This window comes from Microcaecilia unicolor, chromosome 8 (genome assembly GCF_901765095.1).
Source record: "Microcaecilia unicolor chromosome 8, aMicUni1.1, whole genome shotgun sequence".
NCBI classification, from domain to species: Eukaryota; Metazoa; Chordata; class Amphibia; order Gymnophiona; family Siphonopidae; genus Microcaecilia; species Microcaecilia unicolor.
The window spans coordinates 163,881,049-163,904,845 of record NC_044038.1 but is presented as its reverse complement, the minus strand read 5'-3'; the positions used below and the strand labels follow the sequence as shown (position 1 = coordinate 163,904,845).

General features: G+C 44.1%; 1 protein-coding gene across 3 annotated transcripts in view; it reads right to left on the bottom strand.

The window, feature by feature from the left end:
* The window catches only part of LOC115476681 (electrogenic sodium bicarbonate cotransporter 1-like), a 79,496-nt gene that overhangs the window by 21,939 nt on the left and 33,760 nt on the right, over window positions 1-23,797 (bottom strand). For all 3 annotated transcript variants that reach the window (XM_030213193.1, XM_030213194.1, XM_030213195.1), the window contains 6 exons: window positions 22,664-22,935; window positions 19,387-19,457; window positions 12,795-12,986; window positions 7,128-7,241; window positions 6,314-6,475; window positions 2,032-2,210 (listed from right to left, as the gene is read on the bottom strand). In XM_030213193.1, the coding sequence (XP_030069053.1) occupies window positions 2,032-2,210; window positions 6,314-6,475; window positions 7,128-7,241; window positions 12,795-12,986; window positions 19,387-19,457; window positions 22,664-22,935 (990 nt within the window). The remainder of the gene's footprint in view (window positions 1-2,031; window positions 2,211-6,313; window positions 6,476-7,127; window positions 7,242-12,794; window positions 12,987-19,386; window positions 19,458-22,663; window positions 22,936-23,797) is intronic.

Sequence of the window (23,797 nt, the reverse complement as noted above, 5' to 3'; positions counted from 1 at the left end):
AATATCATTCATTTACCCCGTTTTATATTACTAGGAGTCCTATATTTGATATGGCCCACCCTGTGGACAAAACCTCACAGCCTGAGGCAGCACAATGTTTCAGTCTGTCTCCTCATATGCATCCCATGGCACTAGATCATATGCATGTTCAAAACAGACATTACAGTAATACTCAGTTTTTGTCTGGCTGGGAAACACATGAAGCTGTAGTACCTCCAGCACTGGCCATAAGATGTCAGTATCATCTATGAGAAGTTGCAGTACCAGCAGCGACCACAAAGTCACTGTTTCCCAGGTGTTCTATATTATTCCAATAGATATGAATGTATAAAGATAGCACAGGGATCAGACTCAACACAGCTTTGTTTCAGCAATTATGACCGTGTCAGGAGTCAAAGATCCAGTTGATAACCGTTTAAAGCAGATACACATGCAATACTGTAAACAGCAATCCATGACGAAGCAGCACTTCGGCGTTTACTCCAGTGGCATAGCCAGACCTCGACATGGGGGGGGGGGGGGGGGGGGGTCTAGAGCCCAAAGTGTGTGTGGGGGGGGGGGGGGGGCACATTTTGGCCTGTCTCCCCACAACTTCCCCTCCCCCGGTGCTACTGCCACCTCACATATCTTAGCTGGCGGGAGTCCCCAACCCCTTCCAGCTGAAGCATTTGTCCAGCGCTGGTCTCCACCACATTGCCTACCCTGCACTTCCCCTCACATCGCGTGCATGCTCATTTTAGTGAAACGCATCAATGATGTGACGTGCACATGAGGAAGATGCACAGGGGTTAGGGAACCCTGCCATTCAAACCAGGGGCCCCAGAGCCAATTTGGGGGGCCCACGCCCCCATGGCCCCCCCATAGCTATGCCACTGGTTTACACTGACAACTTGTATTCAAAGAAACACAAGAATGCTGTTTCTTTGTGGATTGTTGTTTACAATATTGCATGTGTATCTGCTTTAGAAGGTTATCAACTCTGTATCTTTGACTCTTGATGCAGGCATAATTGCTGAAACACAGCCATGTCGTCTGATCCCTGTGCCATCTACTTGTGTCATTCACTTTAAATAAAGGGCATTTGTGATCCTTGTCTGTTTTGATGCATTTCCTCACTATTGTAGTTACAAGAAGACTTCATGGGGGATTTATTTTCTTCTTTTGGTTTGGCCACTTGTATATAGATAGCCAAAAGCATATGGAAATTGTGATTTTAATAATTACTTCATATTTATATAGGGATTGATATTCTTTAGTATATTATAATGCGTTGTTTCTGGGCAGCACTTGTTCACCAATAATAACTTATAAAAGGCTGTCAAACTACACTGCTTTTGAAATTAATAAAAGGAAATTCTTGCCATAAATCAAAACATTAGTTTGATATATTATGTCAAAATCTAATTAATCCCTGTAACAATTACGCACTGGCCCCCTTAGGCTAGTTCTGAGAGAGCCTATATTGCCTTTATAAAATAGGTTTATTTGGGGTTTTTTTCCCCACCCAGATGCCCCTATATAAAATTACCCTAGTGAGCACAATATTAGCATAAGAAATCCCTCTATTTGCCGTCTCCACTGCTAAAGTCTTGAGATTTGAATTCACTATGGTAACAAATTCTGCAAGATTATGGAGCATTGACGGGAACAGAAGAACAAGAATCCCTTACACAGCTCAGACAAGCAAGCAAAACACAGCGAAAGTTTGAACTACAAGAGCCCATTTGCTGTGTGTATTATACATCATCTAGCTCCCTTTTTTGGTGTCACCTAGACTATGGAGTATCACATGATTCAGATTGCAAAACTGAACCTGGCTGGTAAAGGAAGATAATATGGTATTCAAACACTGCCCACTGCTGGCCTGGAGGGATCAGAAGAGGAAGACAAGAAGCTAGTGCACTGGGGTGGTTAGAAAAGCAGACAGAAGACTGAACCTAACAGGCAGCAATATCTGAACAGGGATCTTTTTCTACATTATTCCCATTGAAAAGCAGGCTGACAAGATATGAGTTTCTCTGACTTTTTTACCTGATTCCCAAGAACTTAGGCTGTTCCCCAGGAGCAGATGTTGTTGTTTCCATTTTAAGGCTCTCCATGTGTGCTAAAGAGATAACTGTTGCCGACACATACCAAGGAAGGCCCATCACTGAAGTGATGATGAGAAGGACTGCCACACAGAAAAAATCCAGATGAAAACCTGCCCCTTTCTGAAAAGAGACCAAACTTCAATATTTCTATAGATCAGTTTTCCACACTCTTAAGTACAAGTGTAACATAAAGAGGATGCCAGGGGTGTACAGTGGGCACAGGCAGGGCCGCTGAGAGACTGAGCCAGACCCGGGGCACGGCCACCCCCTCCCAGGATTATTGCCACTGCTGCCACCCCTCAGGATTATCGCTGCCACCCCCTGCCCACTGCAACTGCCTTGGCTGGCGGAGATCCCAAGGCTCCGCCAGCATTAGAGGTATTTCTCCAGCGCTGCTCTTCTTCACTCTGTTGCACAGCCTGCCCCTGCGGCTGCTTTTTCTCTCACATTGTGCGTGCTCGGTTTCAAAACCATGCATGTGTGGCCTGAGGGGGAAAGCTGCTGCTCGGCACGCAAGGCAGCAGAGTGAAGAAGAGCAGTGCTGGAGGAAGGAAGACCTCTTCTGCTGGCGGGGCCTGGGGGGACCCCCACCAGCCAAACCAGAGGCCCTGGCCCAAAGTCCAGCTTCCAAGGGGGGGCCCAGTGCCAGAGTTTTCTCTCTCCTGCTCCTGTCGGGACATGATCACCTGGGTTCCATCAGGAGCAAGAGAGGGAGAGAGACCCCAACACCAGGCCCCCCTTGGAGGCCCAGGCCTGGGGAATTTTGCTTCCCCTGCTCCCCCCCCTCCCCTCAGTGGCCCTGGGCACAGGTGTCAGCTCTAGGGGTACTTGAGTACTCCTATTATTAGATCTGCTTTCTGTAGCACCTTCTCACTCACCCAGACTCAGGATAGCTGAAAGGAAGGTAGAGAGTGAAGAGGTGATGCATGAAGTAGATCTTATTCTAGAAATACTCAAGTACCCAAAGAACTTGCACTCATGATGATATGTAATGAAACTGTATAGATGAAAAAGTCTATAGTGTGCTGCTGGGAGTAATGGACACCTAAACTTGCTATAAGACCCCAGAACTGTGGTACACAATTGTTGAGACTGTGGCTCAGACCAGTGAGAGGTATGTAACAGAGTAAACATTCCACCTAATATTCAAAAGAGTTTAACTGGGCAGGAGAGATTCCTGCCTGGTTAAATGCCGCTGAGCGACCTGGCACATGATATTCAGCAGCACTTAAATGGTTAATGTCACTGCTAACAGGTCATCTCCTAACTGATTAGGTTAGGGGCAGGCTGAGAGTGGAGTGCCTACTTTTTTTTTTTTTTAGCTGGTTAGTGAGGATTTTCAGTCTGGTAACCAGCTAAGTAACTGCATAATGTTAGGACAGAAAAAAGGCTGCTCTAACTTTAACCAGGAACTTTAATGGTGCCAGGTTAACTTCCAGGTGACCACTGAGACTCAGATATTCAATGCTGGGAGTCGTTCATGCCCTGGTATTGAATATTCAGGGTGAGTTTAGCCTTTGGCTATGAATGGCTCAGACACCACTTGCTACCATGGGCTGAATATCGGGCAGATTATTTGTAGGGTAATATATAAAAGAGCAATGGATATTAGCTAAAAAAAAAAAAAAAAGCATGTACTAAACATGTTAATGCATGCTATTTACATGCTAATGTGCATGCAAATGAGTCTGCCAAAAAAAACCCCACATTAGGTAGTTTCATTAGGTATTAACGCTGGATGTACTTTCTATTGTTAATATTAATGAGGGTTAAAGCAGGCCACCTAAGGCAGGGCGCAGTTAACTTTCCTGCTGGTGGTCTGTATTAACATGCTTCTGTACATCCAAAATGAGGGGTCCTTTTACTAAGCCGCGGTAAAAAGTCCCCTGCGGTAGTGTAGGCGCAGGTTTTGGGTGTGCGCAGAATTATTTTTCAGCGCGCCTGTAAAAAAGGCCTCTTTTTTTCCCCCCAAAATATGGATGTACAGCAAAATCAAAACTGCCACACATCCATTTTGGGTCTCAGACCTTACCGAAAGCCATAGACCTGGTGGTAAAGAATTTGGGCAGTAATGACCTGCGCACGCCCGCTACAGTTGCCAAAAAAAAAATATATATATTTTTCAGACGCACAAAGAGAATGCGCGCCAAAAATGAAATTACCGCAAGAGCCACGCAGAAGTCAGGTGGTAAGTCCATTTTGGCGCATGTTGGGAATGCGTAGACGCTTACGCAGCTTAGTAAAAGGGCCCCTGAAATTATTCAGTCCTCTGAGCCCAACACTTCTTCGGTCCCCAACAGACTATCCTTTCCACGCTCCTTGCAACATATGCAGTGGGATATGGGCATCCTGTCATTTTGTATAGCACTAAAAGAGCCCTGGGGGTTCTCTATAGCCCTATATAACACCAAAAAGACCTCTGAGCAGACCCCTACCCTCCAAAACCCTAATTATATCCCCGAAAAGGCTTCTGAAACCTCTGAGGCATCGCTGACACTTTGACTCATATAACAAAGATTGAAGGGGTGTTTTGGAGATCTGAGTGAAGTCTGGAGTACCCAAAGACCATTTTGGTTTGGCAGGAATGGGGCAGGGAACATGAAGTCCCTTATATGTTTCAGGGTCTGAAGGCTCTTGGATGCTTGGAAGAAGTGCATTGACTGACATGGGAGGTAAGAATGCTGCCACTGAACCCCAATGCCATAACTTGGATGCCTGAAAGTTTGGAGTGTGGGAGCAGTTAGCATGGCGCATGACCACTGAGAGACACAGCTGGGCCCAGGGCAGAACCAGACTGCCATAAGTCTCCGCCCCCTACCTACTCACACTCCCTACTCGCACTACTGCTCCCCTCTTTGCCTTCAAGGGGGAGGGGGGCCCTGTGCTGGCAAGCTGCTTCCTGCATGCCTGCTCCCATCCATACTGGGAGTCAGGACCTGGATGACTGCATTAATGCGATATCACACTAATGCAATCATCCGGGTCTTTTTTTTTTTTTTTAGTTACATTTGTACCCCGCGCTTTCCCACTCATGGCAGGCTCAATGCGGCTTACATTGCCACGAAGGAGCAGGGGAGGACAGACCCGGAAACAGGCAGCAAGAAGAAGCTTGCCGGCGCCAGGCCCAGGCCCCCCCTTGAAGGCCAGGCCAGGCCTGGGGAAAATTTGTCCCCCCCCCCCCCCCCCCCCCCCCCCGTGGCCCTGGCATAATGATCTCAAATTCCAGTCCTCAAGGGCCACAGACCACTCAGGATGGGGGTAAAATCAGTTCAGTCTGGTTTTTGAGCATTTTTTAAGGATAATGAATATGTATGAGATAGATTTGCATGCTCACTGTTCTCAGTATATGCAAATCTTTCTCCTGCATATTCATTAAAGTAGCCTGAAAATTTAACTGGTTTGTGGCTCTTGAGGAATTTGAGACCCCTGGAGGCTTCATATTTATCTTTGGAGTAGTGTGAAAGAAGAGCTCCCTGTGTTGGCGAGCATCAGGCCCTCTACAACCAGTTCGTACAGTCTGCAGTGAACGAAGCAGAATATGACTGTTTTCAGTTTAATAAAATCATTTCAACACCACCATGTCCTGCATCTCATTAGTTTAGTACAATAGGAATTAAAGTCCAATAGACTGGGCATGTTAAAAACCAAGTGGCATAAGGTTGTTTGTATTCTTCATTCAACAGTAACAAGTCCCAGCTGAGTGAACTCGACATAGCTGTGTTTCGGCTATACAGCCTCCATCAGGAGTACACTGCTGAATCTTCTAAAGCAATATATCTCCATAGAAAGAATGAACTGAATACCAAAAGATCTTTAGACGTTGCCTCTTGCAGCTCCTTAATAATACTGCCGGCACAGTTGGATGACGAATAAAAGCAACCTTGTTTCACATCACCCTGATGCATGGTGGTCTTCCATTTCTATGACTGCCTTGTTGGACTTTCTGTGGAAGATTTTGTTGTCTTTCTGCTTGAAAAACCAAGTGGCAACATTCTAGCTATTTTTGCTCAAGCTTTGCATCCCAATTGCAGATTTAGCTCAGGTGTATCAGTGCACCAGAGCAATTTCCCAGTAAGTTTTCTCTAAGCTCATAAATTAGGAACTCAGAATTCATAAAGATCAAAGACTTGAAGAAGAAGAACTAGAGGAGCTGCAAAACAAGCTCTCTTTCATTGAGTAGAGTATCCCTGATTATCCAGAAATCCAAAGGAAGTGGAACTGACCTGTAACTTGTATTCCTTACGATTAAGGATGACAGCCGTGATCTGCTGGTCCATGAACAGTAAGATAGTGACTAAAATAGCAGGAATGCCGGCGGCCACACACATCCACCATGGATTCTCTCCAAACGGAAACACAACCCATCCTCTGCTAGGGTTGGTTGGCTTTACAAGAACACCATAAAAGAATATCATGATTTAAAATCTTGAGTGCCATGAATTCCTACAGAATCACAACTTTACTGAGTTTATGAGGATAACTTTGTATAGGTCATTGTATAATATTTTAGAATAGACTTGGTGAATGTGGAGCCTTTTCTAAGATCTGCAAATCCCACCAAAGAACTACAGACATTTCATACCACGCACAACTGAACAGCTATTTTACAAAAGCTACTGCTCGGACTTAGTGGTGAATTTCTTGCGCTGTGCGCATTAAAATCCCCATTTACTTCTATGCATTGAAGAGGAATTCCTAAGGGCCTCAACCATTCATTTTAATATACTGTGCACCCACATGTACTGCACTGAACACCTTTGTGCATTGTGGTAACTGCACGCTTCTGCTCGCAGTGGCTTTCTGTACTGGCCCCTGGCTCTGTTAGCACCGGGCTTCCCAAACTTGTCCTGGGACCACATAGACATTCAGATTTTCATAGTATCCTCCAAGAATATGCTTGATATAAATTTGCATACAATACCGCAGTACATCCTGATCTATCTCATGCGTATTCATTATGTTTATCCTGAAATCCCAACTGACTGTAGGGAGCCTAGGCCAGGTTTGGGAATCCCTAAAAATGGAAAATATTCTAACCTTAAACTTGCTGGGAACAATCAGTTTGGGTGTTTCCAATCCACAGAAGGCATCAATTCCACAGAAAATGAGGATGGCCAAAATAATGGAAAAATCACTTGTCAGCTTCCGAACCTATAGGAAAAAAGATATCGTGTAAAAAGACTTACAGGTGATCTGCCAGCATCTGAAGAGCTTGTATTGTTAATACTTTACAAGTTTTAAGGGCAATTCCATACACTGGTGTCCAAAGACAGGTGCACTATGCGTAAGTTACAGAATAATGGCAACTTATGACTGGCACCACTAATTGACAATTACATGCATAAGAGCTAGGCGCTATTCTGTAACATGTGCCAACATCATTTAGCATGTAGGTGCAAAGGAGCGTAAACATGGGCAGAGTATAGGCAGTAAAAAATGGAAAGGAGAAAAAATCCCTCACGCAAACTTGAGCAACAAAAGAGTGAGACAGACTGAAAGAGGAAATAAAAAAAAAAAATATATATATATATATATATATATATAAGATAATAAGAGTCTTTATTATAAAAAGGTATAAAAACGACCCTTAGAATATAAGAGTCTATCTTTATAAAACAAGGTATAAAGCTGACCCGACACGGCCGTGTTTCGGCATAAAGGCCTGCCCCAGGGGTCAAACCAATCTTTTGTACGGTGGTAACAAAACCTGACTTAGAGAAAAAGTCAGAATTCTGGCTGCTAAAACATTGTGTGGTCACAAATGAGGAGATCAATGCAAAAGCATTGATTACATCACCGGTTCCGCCGGTGAGGTGCTGTTAGGTTTTCAGAGTGATCTCCTCATTTGTGACAGCACAACATTTTAGCAGCCAGAATTCTGACTTTTTCTCTAAGCCAAGTTTTGTTACCACCGTACAAAAGATTGGTTTGACCCCTGAGGCAGGCCTTTGTGCCGAAACATGGCCATGTCGGGTCAGCTTTATGCAGAGTATAGGCAGATCATGGGTGTGACTCTGGAATATGCACATATCTTATAGAATATTATTCCCCCTGATATTTAGCGCTATTTAACTGGTCAGGAATGGCTCCTGCTAAAACAGCTATCCATAAATATTCAGCAGTGCTTAGGACTAGATTCTATATATCACGCCTAAAAATTGGCACCAAAATGAAATACACACAAGCATATTCTTTAAAGTACACCTTAATTTAAGTGTACTCTATAGAATAAGCCTACATTTCTGCGAGGTTTATAGAATATGCCAAGCACCTGTCCGCTCGACTAGATTTAGTGATGGGCAGTTACGCCAAGTAAAACTTGATATAAATCCCAATGCCTAAATTAGGCGCAGACTGGAGGTATTCTATAACTATGCACATAGATTTTAGAAATGCACATGACCCGCCCATTCCATGCCCATGGCCATGCCCCCTTTTCAAATATGCAACTTAGAATTTACACACATCACATTATAGAATACGCTCAGTTCTGTGCATAAATTCTAAGTAATGCCAATTAGTATCAATAATTGCTTGTTCATTGGTAATTATCAGTGCTGATTGGCTTGTTAATTGAGTTGCACACACAGCTTAAGTCATGCTATCAAGAATCCAGGGGCCAGCGACTAACCAGTTATATTGCATGATATAACCAGCTAATATTCAGCATATCGCCAGCTAAATTTGTTGGCCAAATCGGGCTGCCGAAATAGCAGGCCTATCTTTGGCCATAAGAAACTTAACCGGCTAGCGCTGAATATTGGCTTGGCCAATTAAGTTTAAACTGGCCAAAATAAACCAGATATTCAATGCCAGTCACTGGATACAGCCCAGTATTAAATATCCGGCCTCACTGCCGACTGTGAGAGTTAGCTGGGCTGTCTTCCTTGGTCTGAATATTGGCCCCTATAAGTTTTGCATGCTTCAGGGCACAGTAAAAGTGCCAACGATTACAACTGCCATTGACTTGTAATAATTGTTGGTACTTAACTTAAGGTGAGCTCAGGCTTCTTCCTGCTTTGATACCACTATCTGTCTCTGCCCAATGAGGCTGCGCCACCCAATTAATGTCTTCCTAGATTTTGTGGGCTGATTGGTCCTTGTAGAAGGTCTCCACTGATTGGTTCTGCAGTGGAACATATTTGGTTGGAGAGGCCAGAAAAAACTATCTCTAGTCCCCCTCCAAGCTCTCTAGTTGCTGATGCTGTTTTGGACAAAATACTGGTGGGGTCATGGCTCCTGTAGCCCACCCCATTCCACTGCCTATGTATAAACAACTCCCAGCTTTCTCTGTCCTCAGATAGGTCTCCTGTGGAGCTCTGAGTGTGTGTGTTTGAATTTGCCTAGTCTATTACGAACAAACCTACGATTTCTTTTCACCTGATACCTCTCCAGCCTCCTCCTCTGCCTGACATCTGTTATCCATGCTTTCCTCCTTGGGACTCCTGTGCTTCAAATTCTGGCAGCTTCTGAGTACCAGAGGGCTGAACCCAAAGGGAAAGCGAGTGGCTTATGTGGCGCCTATTGTGGCCCCAATCATATTTTAGACCAGTGTTGTAGCCACAGGTGGGCTTAAGTGGGCCAGGGCGCACTCATTTATGGCTCAGGCCCACCCAACAGTAGCACATGTTTAGTGGTAACTGGTGGGAATCCCAAGCTCCGCCAGCTGAAGATTTTCCCCTGATGGTAACGAAAACGCTACTCTCCATGACACAGGCACCTGCGCATGCTCAATTTTCAGTGCATGCCTGCTGCCAAGGTGGAAAGAAGCGTTTTTCCACCAGCTGAGATAATTTATTTTTTTTTGGGGGGGGGGGGGGGTAGAATACTTGGTGCCCACCCAATTCTTGCCTAGGCCCACCCAAAATCTGTTGTCTGGCTACGCCCCTGTGACATATATGCAGTGCTTTTTTTGTGCCGGTACGCAACGGTACGGCGTACCGGCACCTTTTTTTTTTTGCTCCCCCCGCCCCGTGACGGACGGCAGTGCCAGCCCCCATTTCCGGCCGTTGCTGCTTCTGTTGAGCAGCAGCGGCCGCTAGACAAAGAAAAAGATTAAAAAAAACTTCAAACCTGGCTGAAACGCGGCACCCCGGCACTGTAGACAGCCATTAGGCATTGGCTGTTGCCCCGCAGCCGCTCCTCCTCTTGCCTCTACGTCACTGCGCTCCTCCGGGGTCTTCATCCAAGGGCAGTGACGTAAAGGCAAGAGGAGGAGCGGCTGCGGGGCAACAGCCAATGCCTAATGGCTGTCTACAGTGCCGGGGTGCCGCGTTTCAGCCAGGTTTCAAATTTTTTTTTTTTAAATCTTCTTTTTCTTTGTGTAGCAGCCGCTGCTGCTCAACAGGAGAAGCAGCAGCGGCCGGAAATAGGGGCTGGTGCCGCGTGCGTCGCGACTTCGCGCCGTTCGCGGGAAACTTGGCAGGGAGAGGGAAACCAACAGAGGGAAGGATTGGGGAGAGAGAGAAAGAGGGAAACCAACAGAGGGAAGGATTGGGGAGAGAGAGAGAGAGGGAAAACAACAGAGGGAAGGATTGGGGAGAGAGAGAGGGAAACCAACAGAGGGAAGGATTGGGAAGAGAGAGAAAGAGGGAAACCAACAGAGGGAAGGATTGGGGAGAGAGAGGGAAAACAGATGGAAGGATTGGGGAGAGAGGGGAAAAACAGATGGAAGGATTGGGGAGAGAGGGGAAAACAGATGGAAGGATGGGGAGAGAGAAAGAGGGAAAACAACAGAGGGAAGGATTGGGGAGAGAGAGAAAGAGGGAAAACAACAGAGGGAAGGATTGGGGAGAGAGAGGGGAAAACAGATGGAAGGATGGGGAGAGAGTGGGGAAAACAGATGGAAGGATGGGGAGAGAGAGGGAAAAAACAGATGGAAGGATTGGGGAGAGGGGAAAAACAGATGGAAGGATGGGGAGAGAGAGGGAAAAACACAGATGGAAGGATTGGGGAGAGAGAGAAAGAGGGAAAACAACAGAGGGAAGGATTGGGGAGAGAGAGGGAAAAACAGATGGAAGGATGGGGAGAGAGGGAAAAACAGATGGAAGGATTGGGGAGAGAGGGGAAAAACAGATGGAAGGATTGGGGAGAGAGGGGAAACAGATGGAAGGATGGGGAGAGAGAAAAGGAAAACAACAGAGGGAAGGATTGGGGAGAGAGAGAAAGAGGGAAAACAACAGAGGGAAGGATTGGGGAGAGAGAGGGGAAAACAGATGGAAGGATGGGGAGAGAGAGGGGAAAACAGATGGAAGGATGGGGAGAGAGGGAAAAACAGATGGAAGGATTGGGGAGAGGGGGAAAAACAGATGGAAGGATGGGGAGAGAGGGAAAAACACAGATGGAAGGATTGGGGAGAGAGAGAAAGAGGGAAAACAACAGAGGGAAGGATTGGGGAGAGAGGGGAAAAACAGATGGAAGGATTGGAGAGAGAGAGAAAGAGGGAAAACAACAGAGGGAAGGATTGGGGAGAGAGAGAAAGAGGGAAAACAACAGAGGGAAGGATTGGGGAGAGAGGGGAAAACAGATGGAAGGATGGGGAGAGAGAGGGAAAAACAGATGGAAGGATTGGGGAGAGGGGAAAAACAGATGGAAGGATGGGGAGAGAGAGGGAAAAACACAGATGGAAGGATTGGGGAGAGAGGGAAAAACAGATGGAAAGATGGGGAAAGAGAGAGGGAAAACAGATGGAAGGATGGGGAGAGAGAGGGGAAAAACAGATGGAAGGATGGGGAGAGAGAGAGAGGGAAAAACAGATGGAAGGATGGGGAGAGAGAGAGAGGGAAAAACAGATGGATGGGGAGAGAGAGAGGGAAAACGGAAGGATAGGGAGAGAAAGAGGGAAGACGCTGGATGGAAGAATGCAGAAAGAAATAGGGGAGACACTGGAAGGATGGGGAGAGAAAGCAGAGCTGCTGGATGGAAAGGGGAATAGAGAAAGACGAGAATAAGAGGAAGGGGCATGGGGAGAACAAGGGTGAGAAAAGATGAAAAGCCACGGGTAGATGAAGGAAATTAAAGAATGGATAGTAAGAATGAATTAAATCTGGACAGAGAGAGAGCCTGAAAAATATTGAAGAAAGCAAAGGAAATGGAGACAAAAAATGACAAATGGCAAAGAAGAGTTAAGCGAAAACAAAGGAAAGGAGAATCACAGACTGGGACCAATATGGAAAGAAAAACAGTCACCAGACAACAAAGGTAGAAAAAAATCATTTTATTTTCATTTTAGTGTTTGTAATATGTCCAATTTGAGAATTTACATTGGCTGTCTTATTTTGCACTGGGTATACTACTACTACTACTTAGCAAATCACGTTATTTTTTTCTCCTATAGTACTGTAATATTTTCAATGACGTCTGTTTATATGCGCCATGGCTGGTATAGGGGGTGTGGTTAATGTGGGTGTGGCTATCATAGGGGTGGAGCCATATGTGGTGACCCCGCCCATAATGAGTACCGGCACCTTTTTTTCTACAAAAAAAGCACTGCATATATGACTCTAATATGGATGCTCTGGTCGAACTGGTGCACAAAAATCATTTCCTCCATGCATTTTAGAATAGGCTCTACGTTGGAAGATTCTGTTCTAAAATACTAGCGGAAATGAGATGTCCCAGTCTGGACTTCTCAATTCCCGTTTGTATGTGCTTTCTAAAATACCACTCCAAGGTGTCTACAGAAATGCAGCACCCACCACTTACAGAAGTAGGGAAATATCTGCTTGTTTTGAAGTACTTTAGTGAGGTGGAGCAGGCAAACGTGCCAAAGAAGAGAATCAAGGACATGAAAGTGACATCGGGTACATAGTTACAGCTGTTTCCCTCTAGGTGGCCTCCAAGCTTCAAGCATTCTTTCTGGGTGAGCCGAGACCAGTTTACAAACTCTCGATCCATCTAATAGGCAAAAATAAAGTTAAAAAATATTGTAATTATTTGCATTATTACAATTAAGCAACACATTCATATGCACACTGTAGTGTATACCGTTGTTGCATCTACTAGGGATGTGCACAGACCAAAATGTTTCAGTTCGTTTGGCTTGGTTCCCTGGTTTTTGGATGTTATTTTTTTTTTCAGTTTCTTCCAGTTATTAATTTGCTTTAATACTTTTTTCATTATCAAGCATTGGAACTTTGTAATGTGTGCATATCAATTGTACACGTTAATCTGTACATTAAAAGGTGTGTTAAGTTGATTTTGTACACACTGACATTTTTAAGGTGCACTAATGAATTGCATGTTAACAAAAGCTCATCGCTAGCAGCTACAGCTCTAAAAATGCAGTTCATTTTGTTTCTGTTATCCCAGGGGTTCTCATCCCTGTCCTCGGGACATACCTAGCCAGTCAGGTTTTCAGGATACCCACAATGAATATGCAAGAGATAGATTTGCATACAATGGAGGCAATGCATTTAAATTTATCACATGCATATTCATCATTGATATCTTGAAAACCAGACTGGCTTGGTGTGTCCCGAGGACTGGGATGAGAATCCCTGTGTTATCCCATACTCAGTGTGAGCTGGCAACCCTACGGAATGATTACAAAGATAAACTGAAATCCAGCTGTGGAATATTCAATTATATAAAGCAAATTTTAAAAAGTGTTTTTAAAAATCCAACCATAAAACATTATTTAAAGGAAAACTAATATGTGTTTTTGTACTTTTATATATGTGGATTATTTTATTAAGCTGCAGGAGGGGCTAACATGTGCTTCCCACAGGGTAAAAAGCACTACTGAAGGGCATACTACTCAGGTATCTCAGCACACACTAAAAAACAGAATTCATTTTTTTAGCGCTGGGGGCATGTCTGGGGGTAGAGAGTAGGTGTGTGCAGCTACATTGCTGCACACTGACCAATTAGTGCAGGATGGAGCCCTTTTACAAAGGCATGCCAAAAAGTGGCCTGCAGTAGTCTGGGCATGTGTATTGGATGCGCACTGGACCATTTCTCCACTGCATCTGGAAAAAAGTTTTTTTTGGGTGGGGGGGGGGGGGGGGCTAGGAAATGGACATGTGGCAAAATTAAAACCAGCGCGCATCTATTTATGGCCTGAGCCCTTAACGCCACCCATTGACTTAGTGGTAAGGGCTCACACGTTGCCTGCGCAGTAACCGTTCAGCACGTGCCAACCCAGTTTTGTAAGTTCCAAACGTACATGCTGTAAGGTAGGAATTATAAGCATATGCTGGTGCTCAGAATGCAAAGATCGAGATGGCATATACCACTTTGCTTGTGTGCTGTACTGAGGACTCTAAATGGGATGATGGAAAGAAAGGAAACAACAATCACACACTACCAAAGAATCGATATCTAAAAGAAATTCACAAAATACAAAACGTAGATGCCCCTTACCAAATAATCAAAGTGGGTTACATCAACGCCAGATCTGTAGTTAATAAAACAACAATTAAAACAGACTGGATCACGTCAGAAAACCTCCACCTAACTTTCATCACTGAAACATGGATCCATGACCAAAAGGACCCCATAATCCTTGACCTCTGCCCTCCAGGATACAAAATCATTCACTGGACCAGGAAGGTAAAAAGAGGCAGAGGCATAGCGCTAATCTACCAATCCCATTTTACCGTCGAAACCACTGCCAAATCTATAACAACCCAACTCGAAATCACCTGCATTAGAATCCACGACAAATCCCTGCATGATCATCTAAACTGCGTCTTGTTTTACAGACCACCAGGTAAATGGAATAAAAGCCAATCAGACTTCATGGACTTCATCTCAACCACCTGTGTATCCAACTCTAATATACTAGTACTAGGAGATATTAACCTCCACCTAGAAGACCCAAACTCCACTAATGCACGAGAATGTATTGAATTCCTCCACTTATGGGATCTCAAATGGCCACACATGCAAGCAACCCACGTCAAAGGGCACACACTTGACCTTATCTCACACAATTTGTCTTCAGACCAAAACCTAATAATAACAGACGTTAATTGGACAGAACCCCTATGGACTGATCACTACAAATTAAACCTATCCCTAAACTGGAGGAAGAAGGGTTCATACCACATACAAGAACATACAATCGATAGCACAAGAGGCCAAATAGGCATTCCTTACACTCGAGAGCCAAGTGAAATCCACAACTAAGAAAATGTTCCACTCAATGTGGAAACTCAAACGAGTGAAACCATTCTTCCCCAGGGAAACATTTCACAATTTGATACAATTAATGATACTAAGCCATGCTGACTACTGCAATGGAATCTACGCAGGATGCAAAGATCAACTCATAAAAAAACTTCAAACCACTCAAAACACGGCAGCCAGGCTCATATTTGGAAAAACACGATTCGAAAGCGCCAAACTCCTCCGAGAAAAACTACACTGGCTCCCAATAAAAGAATGCATTGCTTTCAAAATCTGCACTCTGGTTCACAGAATTATCTACGGCGAAGCCCCAGAATACATGACTGACCTCACAGACCTACCAACCAAAAACACAATCGGATCAACACGAGCATACCTAAACCTCCATTACTCAAACTGCAAAGGACTAAAATACAAATCAACATATGCATCCAGCTTCTCCTATATAAGCACACAACTGTGGAACACACTACCAAAGATGTGTAAACAACTTATAACTACCTAAACTTCCGAAAATTACTAAAAACCAACATGTTCAAAAAGGCTTACCCCACCGACCCAACTTAAATATCTAAATCCTGCGACACAACGAAACCAAGCAACCAATGATCATAAACTAACCCTTCTGCTCCTCTTTATGATTCCTTAATGTGTCTGCACACATGTACTTTATTCAACCACAACACCTGAATGTATTTGTTTCTTTACCGGTGTTGGCAAACACCTCACAGTATTATGTAAGCCACATTGAACCTGCAAAAAGGTGGGAAAATGTGGGATACAAATGCAACAAATAAATAAAATAAAATAAAAAAAATGATTTCAAGCTTATTACTCATGTTTCAGGACATTTGAGCTGATGGCTGTTTTGTTTTGAGCCTGGTCCCCTCAATATGAATCTACCGGTAGAAGTCACCAGCACCATTTTGAACCCAGCACCAACAAGAGCAGGAGCAAATGAGAATCACTCCTGACGCAGGACCCCTTGGACCACTAGGGACAAGTAAAGTTGGGTTTAGGGGGCTCAGGAGTGGGAGAAAAGGGAGGAATGCTTCGAAGGGCCTGATCGGGGGTCTCTTTAAGGTGAGGGGGTCTCTGGGAGGGGCCTGATTTGGGGGCCATGATCATGGGGGCTTGATAAGGAGGTCCTTGATTGGGCAGATTCTGATTCACAGAGGTGTGGGGGGGGGATGTCTTAACCAGTGAACTGGACAGCACAGATGGACCCTTTAAGATGGCAGCTGGGAGCATCGAGCTGCAGCTTTGTGGCCTGTTGCTCTGGGACAGTAAACTAACCCCAGTATTTGCTGGTTTATTTTTCCAGTAATAATGTAGCTTGTGGTTTTCTCTGTAGGCTGTATTATTACATTTAATAACTAATGAGCTACTGTCCATGCATTTGCATGTTTTGACTCTCATTAGTTTGTAACCTGTGGCAACTGAAAATACCATGTCTTATAATAATACTAGAAAAAAGGCCCGTTTCTGGCTGAAATGAAACGGGCGCTAGCAAGGTTTTGCGCGGAGTGTGTATGTTTGAGAGAGTGTCTGTGAGAGTGACTGTGTGAGAGTGAGAATGTGCAAGTGTGTGTGTGTGACAGAGAGTGGGTGTGAGTGTGTCTGTGAGAGAGCGTGTGTGTATGTGAGAATGAGTGTGTGCGAGTGCGTATGTGAGACAGTGAGTGTCCTTCCCTGTCCCCCCTGTCAGGTGTCAGGACTGGGGGGACTGTGGACAGTCATGAAGGCAGCCCCTACCAAAATAATGAAAGCAAGACCATTTGTATAATAATCACTGCATTCCAGATAACAAAATGGAGCAAGTTCCCACATGCTATCTTTTGCTTTCTGTATTCAGTAGCTGACAGGCTTGCTAGACTTAGACCTAAGTGGCTGCAGCTGCAATACACTGAAAAGAAAGCAAGGAAACCTATGAGACGTAGATATGGCTGTCCCCTTGGCCTCTGACGCTCCTCCCTTCTTCTATTTGACTTGCCTCTGATAGGTCCGTCATTCGGTGTGACGCTCCTCCCTTTTCCTGTTTCAGTTCCCTTTGATAGGTCAGAGCGGTGCAGCTGTGACACTCCTCCCTTCTCTGATAGGTCAGGGCGGGGCAGAGATGTAGTGTGCTTAAAAATGGTTACAGAGCTTCGAACATACGAACTGTTGAAGCCTCAGAGTGTGCTTTAGAACGTTGAGGGTGCTTTTTATGTGCAGATGGGGCGTGGCCTACGGCCCAGATGGGTGTGGCTGAGACTGAGGGTGAGTAGTCCAATAGCCTAGCCTACCAGGAGGACAGGAGTTCAGGACAGGTGGAGTGAGCTTCAGAACGTCTGATATTTATTTATTTATTTATTGCATTTGTATCCCACATTTTCCCACCTTTTTGCGGATTCAGTGTGGCTTACAATATGAGATGAATGATGGGAATACAGTTGTTACAAATTGGTTATGGATTACATTGTGCAGAGTAATGCGAGACAATCGAAGTGTTGTTAAGGAAAGTAACAAAGGAACACAAACATTGAAACGATGGAAGGAGACAATGGGAGCTTAAAGGGCGATCATAAGGCAAAAGACATACTGTATGGTATACATATTTCTGTGAGAAAAGGTATGAGTGATGTGAGATTACGGGGGATGAGAGTTCAGAAGTGGATGTATGATGCATTAATGAACAGTAAGTGTGGACTTTATGTGTTTTGGCTCTTTCCGTACATTTTTTCAAAAAGATGTCTTTTAACATGTGTTAAGGGACAAATATTGCACATTATAGCTGTGAAGCAGTTAATAACTACTTCCTCTTAGTTTCCAATCTCTGGCAAGACCAAAAAGTAATTATTGTTTTTTAGCTTCAACTTTATTGGGGATTTGCTACCCTGCCCATCGCAGAAAAACATCTAGGCAGCTTACAATCTAAGGGTTATGTTTACTAAGGTACGTTAAACAGTTTTAACGCGCCTGTAAATTCTAGGTGCGTTAAACACTAATGCACATATACATTCCTATGGGCACATTAGCGTTTAATGTGTGTACACAACATTTATGCACATTAACAACGCTAACGAGCCCATAGCGCTGCTAAGTAAACCTAGCCCTAAATTTATAAAGAAAAGGGAAGAGAGGGAGAAGACATAACAAGAGAGGTAGTGGGGGGATGAATTACAGTTCTGATAGGACAGCAAGGAGCTGTACGAAAGGAGGGGGCTGAGTCCTTCAGGCCTATTTCAGGAATGGTGAGGCATCCAGATAATGACGTCTGTTGGCAGAGGGGCTGCAGTAGTTGGTTCCAGAGCAAATATGCCAAATCCGCGTTTTTCCCGCAGGGTTGGGCAGCTTTTTCTAGTTGACCGTGGGCACTTTTCCCAAGTTGTGGGTTGTGATTTTCTGGGTGGCTTTGAGATGATCCAGCGGCCACATGGCCCACGCTGGTTGGTTTTGTCTCTAGTGCTCAGTGCCCACCGTATTGGTCAAATTTGGAGCCGGAATGAGGCTCGGTTTATCTCTGAGGCCTCATTCCAGCTCCAAATTTGACCAATAGAAGGTGAGGTGTGTGATGAGGTCATCAGCTGCTGATGATGACTCATCACTTCACAATGGAGACTGGACTGGAGCAGCGAGCGCACTGAGAGGAGTAGCGAGAGGAGATGAGAGCAAGCACGTGGCGACATCGGAGGACAGAGGCAAAGTACATTGGTGAGCGGGGTGTGGGGGGGGGGGGGGGGGGGAGTTGGCCAGCTTGGGCTATTTTTGGGCTCCCTTTGGGCTGGGAAATTTCTTCCCATCTGGCAGCACTGTTCCAGAGTTCTGGGCCTCGGACTTCAAAAACTGCTTTCCTGGTATACTTGTGATAGATTTTCTCAGAACGAGGGTACTGCTAATTGATTTTGAGAAGAGGATCTTAAGAGTTCTCTAAGAAGTGAGTAAGCAGGAAAGGTATGGGGGCTCGCCATAAAGTTAGCTATTATAGACCAGGAGTATGGTTTTGGGGCAATGGTAACCAGTGTGTTGCTTTCAAGAGAGGTGTTACATGATCAAATTTCTTTGTCCCAGAGATCAACTTTATGGCTATGTTCTGTATTAATTGTAGCCTTCAACCCAGCAAGTTACAATTTGCTGCGCTGCGCACCACTGCTGATGAGCTGTGTCCAGGGCTCAAGGTACTCACCATGATAACAGAAGAATTCATAGAACTATTGTAAACTTCATATATTGTCTCATTCAATAATGAATGGTTACCTGTAAAAAGAAGAGCCAGCATATAGCATCGTTTGCATTATTTCATATAACTAAGGTTCTAGTTTACAACCACTTTAACTCTTCTTTCATTGTAGCTTTGGAAGTCCTTTAAAATCAGTAGGTCAGCTACAGGCTGGAGAATATAAATTTATAGTGATAATGTGCAAAATGACTTCAGGGTCCTTTAAAAAAACCATGCAAGAGTGAAAGAGGATTTTTTTTTTAAGTTATAAACTAAGGGTTCCTTTTACTAAGCTGTGGTAGAAAGTGGCCTTAGTGTGCCCTTACGCATTAAGGCCATTTTTATTGCAGCTGGAAATGGCCAATTTCCTATTTCTTCAATTAATGGCCATGTGCTAATGTTACAAAAAGTAAAATAATCAAAATTAGAGAAAAAAAACCACTATAACACACAAATGCCAAAAAAAGATTACTCCTTCTATATCCAAAACTTATAACCTATCTATCTATCTATCTATCTATCTATCTATCTATCTATCTAATCTATAGATATGTATATATATATACAGAAATGTATACATAAGAGGCACAAAAATGGAGGCAAAAAGACCCTAGCTGGCTGTGATCGTCTCATGAAGCTAGAACACTGATCCTCCAATAGGACGCAGTCACTGTTTTTTTAACACAGCTCACAGTAATTCATTGGTCAAAAACCTCCTTTTAACTTTCAAATAAGCTTCAATGTTAGTGCTCATTCATACAAAACAGTTCAATTCCAATTCAAGCAAATATTTCTTATCATATATCATTCTTAATCATACTTATCAAACATCTTCATAAATCAATATAAAGCAGAAAAAAACCAGCTTCAGCAACAGGAGCGATCCCAAAGGGGACCCATTTCACCTCCCAGGCTTCTTCAGGGGAACTTTGCACCCTGCTGATGCTGCCAAACCAATATCAACATTACTGCTTGAGCGCCGGGCACCATCCTCTTGCTTTATTTCCTAATGCTCAAAGCTAATACTGTGCATATCATTTGCATACTATTAGCGTCGAGCATTGGGAAGTAATTCCTCGGCTCTGTTGTGGCGATATTTTCCAGTGCTATTCAGAACAGCGCCGGAGTTTTGAGCATCGGAGCCTCAGTGTCACTCTTTATCAGCCAAGCCACCAATGAGGTGTTTCTGAAGCAACACCCAAATGGAGGTATGCTTCATGACAATGCATGAACGGGGTGTCAATGTTTTCACAGTGAGGAGAGAAGGATGCCTAGTGGGGTACTATAAGAGTGGTCCTTTACAGTGGCCTGAAAAAAGCATTACAGAGAGAGTGCAAGAGAGTGGAAAGTATACCTTTACACAGGTGATAATTAAAAAGGCATCAGGTATAGAGAAGTTAACAAAATGAGGAGTGATTATAAAAATTGCTTCAACCAAATGATTCTCCATGATTAGGAAAACACAGGAGCTTATAGAACAAAGTCCTTTGTCACTAAAGCCATGTTTCTGTAGGCTGAGAGCCATATTTCTTACATTCCACCAGCCTAATCCAATTGTCTCTATTAATGCAGGTCTGCTTGTTATACCCCAGGGGATCTTCCATTGTTTTTTCCATGCAGTCATCCAGCCTACATCTGTTCACACAGTAGAATTCAAGGGATGGGAAGTCTCTCAGTGAAGGTTATGCATACAGCAGGTCATGAATATTCCTTAGATGTGATCAGAGAAGGGAGTTCATTTTTACAGCTGGTTTACCTGAAAACCAGACCCATTTGTTGTCCATGAAGACTGGTGGTATAAGGAGTATTTTAATCCATTATGAATTATTTCTGCATATTTAGGGGGAAATTTTTATACTAGCTGTAGAGTTTCCCTTTTAAAATTTAGGCCAGTAAGGAAATGCTGATACTCTGTTCCTACATATTTTGCACCTGCTTTGATTCAAGTGCATTTCTGGCTGAAACTGAAATTCCCTCCCCCTCAGTCAAAAAGCACAACCACTTTCTACTCTCTGCTTCCCCGGGCCTATCCTAGAAGCCCTGGTGGTCTAGTAGCCTAATCACAGCAGGAGTGATCGGTGTGCTCAAGGTGATGTGCACATGATGGCTCCAATCTCAAAATGGATGCCGCGTCCTCCCATGGCAGTCTCGCTAAAATAGCATGACGTGGTAAAATAACCCATCTAAACAGTAGCTCATGTTGATAACTTCCCCCCTTAGATGCCAAAAACCCTTACAATAGTTTGCTTCCACAATTATGAAATAGCAAATCTTTACTTAATAATTGGAAGGGAAGATAATCCACTGGAAAGTATACAAAAGTAAAAAATTTGCAAGAAAAGCACTGGTTGGCCAAAGGCAGCCTGTCAAGCTGCTGCTGCCACTGGCAACTGACAAACTTTACATGGCTGCGGGGGGGGGGGGGGGGGGGGGGGGGGGGGGGAGTGAGAGAGGTGAGGGAGCAGTGCCCACCCATGTGGAGGGGGGTGGGGAAAGAGAAACTTGACTGGAGGGGTTGAGGGGATACATGCCAGCCCAAGGGAAAGAGAGATGCCGAACCCATGGGGGGGGGGGGGGGCTCTGCCAAAGCAAGTTGGCTCAGAGTGCCATTATCCCTTGAGCCGGCCCTGAATGGAATAGCGCTTAAATACAAGGAGGCACGCACATCAGTGGAGCAAGGAAAGAGCATGGGTGGGACTGACACGCAATTTATAGAATTCAGTTAATTTTGTGCGCTCGCACTGCATTTGGATGTCTGCAGTTCCACCGGGCTTATAGCTGCTGACACCTAAATGCAGGGCTTTTTTTGAGGGGGTACTTGGGGGTACTGAGTACCGGCACCTTTTTCATTGTCTGCTAAAATTGACCCATGGATTGCAAGTTTTAATGAAAGAGCTCAGGCTCTATACACCAATTCTTCCTTGTCATAGATTCTGTGACTGGTTGCAGGGGCCCTGGCTATTGTGGGGTGGGTCCTTCAGGGATCACCTCACCCCTGAAGGGTGGCCTAGCATTTGAGTACCTGCACCTTTTTTGCTAGATAAAATGCACTGCCTAAATGTAAGGTGTGGCAAAACTGGATTACTATTCTATAATGGAATCTGGGCACCCAAATGCCATTATAGAATAGGCTTTCACTGCCTGGTATCAGGGAACTTAAATGGGGGCATCCACTTGTAACACTGCTCCCTAAATTAATTCTGCAATGCACACATTGTATTGAGTCTGAATTGGCTGTTCTTACCTGCATTAGGTGCTGCACAGGTACAGCTATAGAGAGTTACGTTATTCCTACTGTACTCCCAGTTGATTGGAAAGTAATCAGCCAGGTTTATCATCTTCTTACAAGCATCATAGATGAATATACAACTTATGAGTGCACAGAAACCTTCTTCAGTGAAACGGGTAAAATACTGCACCAGGTAACTTGCCTCTGTAGCAACCAAAATAATGCAGAAAAATGCTACCCACAGTCCAATCCATAATCGAAATTCCAAATAATTGAAACCGTTATCTCTGGCAGAAAATAGGAAAAATAACAATATAATTCTTCATATCCAAGCATAAAAAAAGATAAATGAATAATGAACATAAGAATATAAGCGTTACCAAACTAGGACAGACCGAAGGTCCATCAAGCCCAGTATCCTGTTTCCAACAGTGGTCAAACCAGGTCACAGGTACCTGGCAAGATCCCAAAACAGTACAATACATTTTATGCTGCTTATCCTAGAAATAAGCAACGGATTTTCCCAAGTCCATCTTAATAATGGTTTATGGACTTTTCTTTTAGGAAATTATCCAGACTTTAACTGCTTTCATCACATTCTTTGGCAACGAATTCCAGAGTTTAATTACACATTGATCCCTGGATTCTATATAGCACGAGTACTGATAATTGTCACTTAACAGGTAATTACTGACACTAATTAGCATTAATTAGAATTTACACGCAGAACTGTCTAAGCATATTCTGTAACATAATGCACATAAATTCTAAGTCACACAATTGAAAAGGGGGGTGGCCATGGGTGTGAAATGGGTGGGTCATGGGCGTTTCTAAAATCTATGCACATTGTTATAGAATACACCCGGTCTTCTTGTAAGTTAGGCATCAGCATTTACACAAAACTGCTCATTACATTGTAAATCCTATACCCACTGTTCCCTCTAAGCTGAGCGGGAATCCTCCAACTGCATTGCTGCCAGTGTGTGTGTGTGTGTGTGTGGGGGGGGGGGGGGGGGGGGGGTGCTTCAATATTATGATTTCAATCACTAGAAACAGACAGATTCTTAGAGTCCTGCAGAGCTTGTCTGTCCCTTACTATTGAAAATGTGGTAGTGAAACAGCACCACCTATTGACAGAACTGTAGGTGG